The following is a 9,015-nucleotide window of genomic DNA, read 5'->3' as shown; positions in this document are numbered from 1 at the left end:
CCCCATCCTTCTAGTGTCTCCACAAAGTTGTCCTTGTCAAAAATGCCTCCAAGTCATTTTCCATTAACATCCAGAGTTCCAGATATGGCCGCACGAGGATCACATGAATTTTCTGGTAAATACTCGACTTCTCTCTCTGGGATCGAGGGGTTTTACAATGGAAAGTGCATCACCTACATGAGAAGGAATGTAGCTAAGCCACTTCAAAATAGAAGAAACACCTTCAAGGTCGTCCGAAACAGTAAGATGAACAACTCCATTAGTTGCCATGATTTTAGAGGTCGACAAAGTTGCATGTGAGAGTTGTACACCTCTCTACCAAGAAGTTTGTCCAACAGTCCTACCAGCCACATATGTTAATGTAAAGGTTTCCTTGTACGCTCTTGAATATGCATCGACAATGGCCCCACTGCCACTCAAGTTTTCAACTCCCAGTCTATCTTTTTTGCCGACAATGGTATCTATAACCCATCTGATTTCTCCACTTTCAAGCTTTAATTCATGTGCCATCACTAATGATCCAATTTGAGCATAATCCTCGGGTGTTAAATATACATATTGAAAACCATGCTCAGATTTAGATTCCTCAGACCAGCAAACTCTGAAACAAGTTTTGACTTCCTCGGCTACACCTAAACGGACACCAGAATTTGTGGCTAAGTAAATTAAAGGTATTTTTTTAGCACGGGCAAGATCGGTTACTACTCTAAAGAATGCATCCTCCTTTGGGCCAAAAGAACCAGTCTTGAACGTAATGTCGTTTGAAACAACCAATATTATCCTTCCATGTGGGAATTCAGGAGTTCACATTTCCATAAACCAGACTACCATGCCAATATCATTGAGTCCTGGAGGATGCTCTGTGGGAACAAGAGAAGTACCCCCATCTACCTTCTTTCTCTAAAAATTTAAGCTCCGTTACTTTTAGGAGATCCTTATCTTTAACTTTTTGAATTCATGTCTGTTGAATTGACCATGACTGTTCAAGGATGTTTGAAACGCCTGCAAAAAGCATTTCTCATCAGATAACCTAATTTGACTTGCAAGGGGAAATTATCTAGGACAAATGGTTATATTCAGATAATTGTTATTTGAATTTCTTGCAAATGTTAAATATAATGATAGATGTTGCAGTAAAGCATTTGCAAAGTCCCACATCGTTTTCTTCTTATATTATGGAAATGTTTATAAAGATTGATCAAATATAATATATTGTATAAGTGGGTTAGAATGGAAGTGAATATTTAAGAGTTAAATATATATTGCAAAGAAATATGATTTAGGTCCTAGATAATTTTCCAAAATTTTAATTAATTAAAGATTAATTTAAATTATTAACTCTTTAAAAAATTATTTAAAATATTAGATTAGTTAAAAACATTATTAAATATTAAAATATCCTAGTCATCAATAACAATGACAGGTAATTAAAAATATTTTTTTTATTCTAGTCATCATTGTCAACTATGCAAAATTAGAGGGGACTACAAAAATCCAAAAATCTTCAAAAATAAGGGACTAAAATAGTTGGTTTTGTAATAGGGGGATCAATTATTTAAAACACTCAAACAAGAGGGATCAAAATTACATTTAAGCCCTTTTATTGTAAGGATACAAAACTAATGTAAATTAAATTTTTTCTTTTTAGTTATATTTATCAGCGTCAATAAATTAAAATGCAAACAAAAATAAAATATAACAATTTTATTTCAAATAAAGCAATACTAATATTTATAAATAAATAATATTTTATTTTTTATTTATATATAAATTAAAATAAACATCATAAAAAATACAATAAAATAAATTAGTTTAGTTAGTTTAATTTTATTTAAAAATATAAAATTATAAACTAAGTCGATCCGCACGATTTTATTCGAAAATATCTAAATACGTTCGAACCAAATATAATTTTTAAAATTTTCAATTTTATTTGATATAAAGGTTCGGTTTTAAACCTCCTTAATTATAAATATCATGCATATCATATTCTTGTTTTTCATTTTACTAAAAAGCATTTTCCTTTTAAAAAACACAACACTTCTTTTATCTTCTTTTTGCATGAATTAATACTTGAAATCTACTTTATTTTCTCAGTTATCTTCTTTTTACATAAATTATTAACTGGATTTGTGTTTATTTCATTTTCTTTAAACAAAAAACAAAGAAAAACTATTTACCCGGGGAATGGATTATGGATTACAGTAGCATGCGTCATGCCAAGTCCAACACGACACACATGCCACTGGTACCAACCTATCAAACATCGAGTTTACGTTTCATCACACGTGTAAAGTATCCTCAGAAAATATGACAAAGACATGGAAAAAGTAGTATTACAATTCCCCAGATAAACACATCTTTGTCCTATATTCTATTTTTATTTTACTTACCATTACAACAAATATATTTTTTTATTATTTTTAACAGTAACGTTTAACAAATTAAGAATTTTCCTTATTTCTGTTGAGACTATTAGTGATAAAAAAAATTATGATTATATTTTACTAGTCAATAAAACAACCGTAGAATGTGAAAAGCCATCATAAGTGGGTTAAATAAAATAAAAACGTATTTTCTCTTCATCACTTCATCTACTTTTCTTTCTTCTCCCTTAGAAACCTGATTCACAACAAAATTACTTTTCTTGTTATGGCTTTTCTCATCTTTTTTCTGCTTTTTCTCTCCCTCACTGCTCATTCAAGTAAGCACAAAAATTAGATTTTTGTCTCTGTTTCAACTTTCAACATTGTAGTTTTTTTTCTCGATGATAACTATGATGATAACTCTCATCCTTATATATTTTGATTCTGGGTTTTGCGTATGATCCATTTTAATTATAATCCATCTTTTGTTTTGCATAAACCGAATCCTTAAAAAAACAGAGAAAATGATAATGTTTCTATTTTGACAAGTTTTTTTGGTTGTTGAAAAGGTGGTCTTTATTGTGTATGCAAAGATGGTGTGAGTGATAAACTCCTTCAGACGGCGATTGATTATGCATGTGGAGCTGGTGCTGATTGTACCCCTATTCTGCAAAATGGACCTTGTTTCCAACCCAACACTGTGAAGGATCACTGTAATTATGCTGTTAATAGCTATTACCAGAATAAGGGCAATGTTCAAGGAAGTTGTGATTTTGCTGGTGCTGCAACACCTACTCCAACACCACCAAGTAAGTAGTATTTTTCTTCTGTATAATCATCACACATTGCGTGTAATTCTGCTGTTTATATCTATTGTGTTTTTTCTACAGATACATCATCTGGATGTGTTTACCCCTCAAGTCCTGGGTATGATTCATGATACTGCATTCTGATGCCTCTGCACAGCTATCAGCTGAGCTGGTTTAACTGAACTATGCTGATCTTTTTTTATCTTGGCTTTCTTGCAGAACACCGTCAACTGTTTCACCGCCGGGTTCGATTCCAGGCGCGGCGGGGAGTCCTAGTGGGATTGGAATGGGTCCATCTGCCACCGGTGATCCATCTGGAGCTGGAGTGTCTTGTATGAAAAACACCAACACCATATTGCTATTTTTCTTGGTTGTGTATTTTGTGTTTATGGTATGAAAATAAAGGTACAATGCTAGTTGTAATAGTTAACTTGGAAAAACTTTAGGGAGGGTTTGATGTGTGGATGAGATTTTGCACAACAAAATGAAGGTTAATATGTCATTAATTTTATTTATGAGAATCGTCTACAAGCAAAACCTAATTTTGTTTTCTTCCTCCTAAGTTGAAAAGAAATAGAGAATTTGGTTCTTTGTTTAGTGGTGATATTTTATTTATTTATGATATAATATATATGGTTAGAAGTGAAATTTGATCGGTTTCCTTTTATCATTTTCCAATTTGTATATTTAAAGAATATGAATGGCACTAATTTATATGGAAGCCTGCTAAGCTACCCCATTTATCATCTATTTTAATATGGGTCAATTTCATGGTAGCTAGCTGGCTTCTTCCTTCATTTGCTTTTGACATTTCTTGAAAATTTAAAGATGGATGATGTAAACTTAAAACAATTAAAAATGGGCTAACTTTTTCTTTTATAAATAAAAGTTTATGTAAGTTCAAGATTTAAAATACTAAAACTTTTGAGATTAATTATTATATATTATCAATTAATTATTATATATTATCAATGTAAAGATACATAATAAATTTTTTACTATTTAAAAAACCGGGACGCAATTATTAGGAATGTAATTAATTAAGAGATTATTCTCTTAAATATTTCATATTTTATTTTAAATTTTTTAAATATCTTTTATAATTATTTTAAAAAAAAGTTATCTATGTTTTTTACTTCCGCGACAAATTAGCTATAATTTTAACGGTTAAATTAATCATAGTTTTAACTATGATTTTAGTTAGAGAGATAAAAGTATAAATGTATTTTCTTTTTTAAATAGAGAATTTTTTTAAAAAACTTGAAATAAATTATGAGATATTTAAAAAAATCATAAAAATATTAATATTTCATTAATTTATAAATAATATGCTAACAGGGGTTTTTTAAGACATAAGAATTATAGATTGAATTTATTAAAAAATTATAACTAATAATTTTATTGATTTTTCAATATAAATTTTTTATTTATAGATTTTTTAAGTTAACATTATCTTTAATTTATAGATTTTCTTGTAACATGAAAAGTATATGGTTTGTTCAAAGGTCTATGTATAAACATTAATATGAGGTGTAAATTTTGTGCCATCTTCTTTCCATTTTGGCAATTGTTTCATGCGGTGGAAGAATTTATCTCTGGGACGCAATTACTCTTCATTGTCAAAAACGACTGAGAATAAGTTTGTTTCACATCATGACATACATAGCCGACAAATCTTTCACAAATCTTATAGTAATGCTCTATTTTTGTAACTCATATCACAATCAAAATTTGTAAAGATGTTTTCTCCTAATAAATAAATAAATACTCTGATTTCTATTATAAAAGAAAATTAAATTTATTTGAATAATTTATGTTTGTAGACTAGTATAAACTAGATTAGATATATTGGTTATTAAACAACTTTTGAAATAATTTTTTTATAATAAAAACCTTAAGAGGTATAAATAAATTAGGATAATGTAAGTGTGTTAGCCTAAGTAAAGGAAATTGGTTCCTTGAACTTGAACCTGTGATCTTAGATCTGACACTTTTTATAAAAAAAACTTACTCACAAATTTTATTACTAAAATTAGACAAAAGTTTGATCAACTTAATTTGATGTTTCTATTCAAAATATGAAAAGATTGATACTTGAACCTGTGATCTTAGAGGCATGATTCGTCCCCTAAATGAAGATTGATACTTGCTTTGTGCTTAGATTATTCCTTTAAATTTTCAACCTATTTTATGCTGTATTTTTTATGATAAAAAGACAGACAGACCTTTCATGCAACAATTTTTCAATGTCTATTTGATATCTGTGTTTCATAGTTAAAATCGATTAAAAATAAGCTTGGGAATGTCTATTCAAATATATGAACATATAAAATATCATGTAAATTGTTTTACAATTTAAAAAAAAAATGAAATATATGAATTGTAATCTTTTTTAAAAAGTTGTACTATATAATTCATTGATTCCACTAGGGACCATCAGTCCCACCCACTAAATTGATAACCATTCAAAGCTCCATTAATGGATCCTATTTTGGGTAAAAGGCCAAAAGTTCTGTCCTTTCTCTAGTAGATATAGAATGGCAAAAGGTCTGAACCTTCATAATGATGGAGCACATTGGTTTACTGCCTTGGTACTCGTCTGAACAAACTCCGCTATGAGTTTCGCAACAGAATCGGGTCTTTCAACATGAGGAAGGTGACCACAATCGGGTATTTGGCGTATGATAGCATCGGGTAATTCACAATGCAGTTGCTGAAATTAAGAGTAAAAATCAAAAGTTAATTATAATTTACAGCATTAGTATTAGTTATAATTTTCTTGCAGTTAAAGGAACTGAAACAAAAATAGAATCATATGTTATACGATCATGATTTTCTAGCATGTCCTATAATAGGAAAGAGTGTTGTGTATTATCTAACCACTGCAAGTTTATTGCTGATAATGCGGTCGTTCTCCCCCCAAATTATGAGTGTTTTCTGCTTTACCTGATAAATAAATTTGAAATCCAAATCTTGTTAGAAAGAATAAGAAACTATGAACAGCTGTACCACTAATCTGAGGATTTTTAAAGTATTAATCATGTTAAATAACATTCATAAACTCGTAATGCTGCCCGAAAATACCATTTTTATCTGGGAAGCAACATTGTAGCCACCACTAGTCATAAAATCAACCGCGGCATCCTCCCACCAAGGCAATAAACAATGCAAACGGCCCACCTGTATAAGATTATATGTCAATTAATATGATATGATGGCGCTATGAAGAAATCATTTCAAATGTTATTATAGCCAATAAAATTAAACTGTTTCTCATACTGCTATCATTTGTAATGACAAAATAGAATGTTTGGATTCTTGACTGTCATAACTCATAAAGAAGCATACGATGCTTCAACTTGTGATGATGAGGTCTCAAAGTGTGCATGTGCCAAATGGCTCATTATGAGCTAGAAAATATACACAAAACAAGCATATCATATCATCTAAAAAATGTGATAATTTTCGGATCAAGCAACTTACATTAGTCCAATCGACGGCGGTGCTGAAAGATATGTTAGTGAAGGACAAATAGTTTGCGTATAAGCGTAACGGGATGCTCTTTAACAAGTATACCTGGTTCAATACAGAGCCAGTGGTGAGTGTAACTTGCATCATTCAAAACATTAATATCCTCTCCTCTCATTCTTATCCCTTCCCATGAAAGTAACTTTCTAGAGGACTTAAGGCTTTATTGAGTTAAAGACAAACTCACCCCGGCATAGGCTACCATTTGAGGCAAGGTTGCTAGATTTCCGGTCCCTTCTGCATATACACTAGCATCAATCAAAACAAGCTTTTCTACCTGAAAAATGACCAGATCATGTCAGAGTCACTTGATGATAAAACTATTTTTAAGTAAAGAATTTCCTTGGAAATTAGGTTACTATAAACATTCAAAAATTTAAATGATTTGATAGCACATACAGCTTCTGGATGATTGATTGCAAAGTCAATGGCAACCGCAGAACCAAGGCTTGGACCAACCAATATCATCGCCTTCTTAATGTAGGACTTCCAAAACTGATAAATAAACCAATTCACCCTCAACATATAGTAAAACAAGTGAAACTAAAATAAATAGGAGCACAAAGAAACTCGTCAAAGAAACTTTAATATTTGACTTCTCGCTCCGAGTCACACAATATGATAACAGAGGATAAAAACGATTGAGCGTTTGAGAAATCTAATTACACAACTTTAAAATGCCCACTCCAACAACATAACTGTTAAAGTTTGAGACACATTAATTAATTAACACAAAGGTACCTGATAAAAGTGTTCACGCTTTGATACCACATTGCATGAAGGAAGTTCCTCTGATGGATATGAGAATGATAGAAGAAAGCTTTATGACTAAAATGAATGAATATAACCTAAGGAAAAGTATTGAAACAAACCTAGATCAGAGAAACCCCAACCGAGAATGTCAATGGCCCATGTCTCAAGACCAGCTTCCTCAAGCAATGGATATGTGTATCTCCATTCTAAGCATGAGCTGAACAATAAGGAGGAATGAAATCCAAGGGTAACTTGAGAAAGAAAATGTACAAACTATTTTGAGCACCTGTCGAAACCGTGTAAAAGAACAACTGGATTTGCCTTATTCTGAATCAATGGCTTCACACAACTACTCATGATGGGATTTTCAGAGAACTTTACCTGATTGAATTTTTTTCGTATGTAAAATTGAACTGATTATAATACTATATGACTATTTAAACAAGCATCACAGAGTAAGTATACAGGATTGATATTTATGAGTGAAAAGGAAGAAATTACCGATACCGGAAGTCTTTGAATCCGCGTAGCGAGGGTTCGAGCGAACGGATCTTTGATTCTGTTGACGTCTTTTGGAAGGAAGGAAGGGAATGCGTCAACTTCAGCTTCAGCTACCACCTTGAATTTCGGCAATGCCGTTGCGACGGAAAACACAGCAACCATTTTTTGGGTGAAGTGAATTAAGCTGGTAATAGCAACGATGCAAATAACTGCCACTCAATCTTCATCCTCAGTTTCACACCAGCTTACCTCACGGCCTTTTTCATCACGTGACTTTCACGCGCTTTCCCTTTTTGAACACTCAAATTTCAATTGTTTGTATTGATAAAAAGATGATAGGATGAAATAGATTATGACAAAATGCATTCCATCCTATTCTATTATTTATCACAATTTTTTGTTTGTATTGATAAAAAGATGATAGAGTGAAATAGATTATGACAAAATGCATTCTATCATATTCTATCATTTACCACAATTTTCTTACCATCTAATTTAAATGGAATAAGAATGTGACTTTGTTTTGTCTTGGAATATTCAAAACAGCTTTGCTAATTTAACACCAATTTTCAATACACCGATACACCGTATATATTATCAAAAGAAATTTTTCTTGCACACAAATCAATGTAAAATAAATTATTAATAAACAAAATTAGTATGTATTGTGTAGTCAATTACGGCATAGGTGTTAAAAATGGATGTAAACATATCTTTTCTCTATTCAAAACAGCTTTGCTAATTTGACACCAATTTTCAATACACCGTTTATATTATCAAAAGAAATTTTTCTTGCACACAAATCAATGTAAAATAAATTATTAAAAAACAAAATTAGTATGTATTGTGTAGTCAATTACGGTGTAGGTGTTAAAAATGGATGTAAACATATTTTTTCTCTATTCAAAACAGCTTTGCTAATTTGACACCAATTTTCAATACACCGTATGATACACCGTATATATTATCAAAAGAAATTTTTCTTGCACACAAATCAATGTAAAATAAATTATTAAAAAACAAAATTAGTATGTATTGTGTAGTCAATTACGGTGTAG

General features: G+C 30.9%; 2 protein-coding genes across 3 annotated transcripts; one reads left to right on the top strand and one right to left on the bottom strand.

Moving 5' to 3' along the window:
- The first annotated feature begins 2,511 nt into the window (after positions 1-2,511).
- LOC127107714 (PLASMODESMATA CALLOSE-BINDING PROTEIN 1) lies at positions 2,512-3,772 on the top strand. Its single transcript, XM_051045037.1, has 4 exons — positions 2,512-2,704; positions 2,936-3,175; positions 3,257-3,293; positions 3,395-3,772. Exons 1-4 carry the CDS (start codon positions 2,653-2,655, stop codon positions 3,570-3,572), a joined length of 507 nt encoding a protein of 168 aa, XP_050900994.1. The 5' UTR covers positions 2,512-2,652; the 3' UTR covers positions 3,573-3,772.
- A 1,687-nt stretch (positions 3,773-5,459) lies between these two features.
- LOC127107713 (uncharacterized) lies at positions 5,460-8,329 on the bottom strand. Of its 2 annotated transcripts, none has more exons than XM_051045036.1 (10): positions 7,964-8,329; positions 7,743-7,837; positions 7,576-7,673; positions 7,445-7,494; positions 7,103-7,198; positions 6,891-6,980; positions 6,659-6,751; positions 6,260-6,355; positions 6,056-6,121; positions 5,460-5,888 (listed from the first exon to the last, which is right to left on the bottom strand). In XM_051045036.1, the coding sequence occupies exons 1-10, from the start codon at positions 8,117-8,119 to the stop codon at positions 5,733-5,735; spliced, it is 996 nt and encodes a 331-aa protein (XP_050900993.1). In that variant the 5' UTR covers positions 8,120-8,329; the 3' UTR covers positions 5,460-5,732. The 2 variants fall into 2 exon arrangements, with proteins under 2 accessions (XP_050900993.1, XP_050900992.1); XM_051045035.1 differs by having other exon boundaries at positions 7,958-8,325.
- Positions 8,330-9,015: the final 686 nt, after the last annotated feature.

Source organism: Lathyrus oleraceus, chromosome 7, assembly GCF_024323335.1.
Source record: "Lathyrus oleraceus cultivar Zhongwan6 chromosome 7, CAAS_Psat_ZW6_1.0, whole genome shotgun sequence".
Classification (NCBI taxonomy): Eukaryota; Viridiplantae; Streptophyta; class Magnoliopsida; order Fabales; family Fabaceae; genus Lathyrus; species Lathyrus oleraceus.
The sequence above is the reverse complement of the archived record's forward strand: the minus strand, read 5'-3'. Positions and strand labels throughout refer to the sequence as shown.

Excerpts from the sequence above, each read along its gene's own strand:
- LOC127107714 (XM_051045037.1), top strand. The coding sequence starts at position 2,653 with ATGGCTTTTCTCATCTTTTTTCTGCTTTTTCTCTCCCTCACTGCTCAT. Across the intron at positions 2,705-2,935 it reads CTCCCTCACTGCTCATTCAA|GTGGTCTTTATTGTGTATGC; the intron begins GTAAGCACAAAA and ends GTTGTTGAAAAG. Across the intron at positions 3,176-3,256 it reads ACCTACTCCAACACCACCAA|ATACATCATCTGGATGTGTT; the intron begins GTAAGTAGTATT and ends TTTTTTCTACAG.
- LOC127107713 (XM_051045035.1), bottom strand. The coding sequence starts at position 8,119 with ATGGTTGCTGTGTTTTCCGTCGCAACGGCATTGCCGAAATTCAAGGTG. Across the intron at positions 7,838-7,957 it reads TTCAAAGACTTCCGGTATCG|GTAAAGTTCTCTGAAAATCC; the intron begins GTAATTTCTTCC and ends AAATTCAATCAG. Across the intron at positions 7,495-7,575 it reads TTGGGGTTTCTCTGATCTAG|AGGAACTTCCTTCATGCAAT; the intron begins GTTTGTTTCAAT and ends CATATCCATCAG.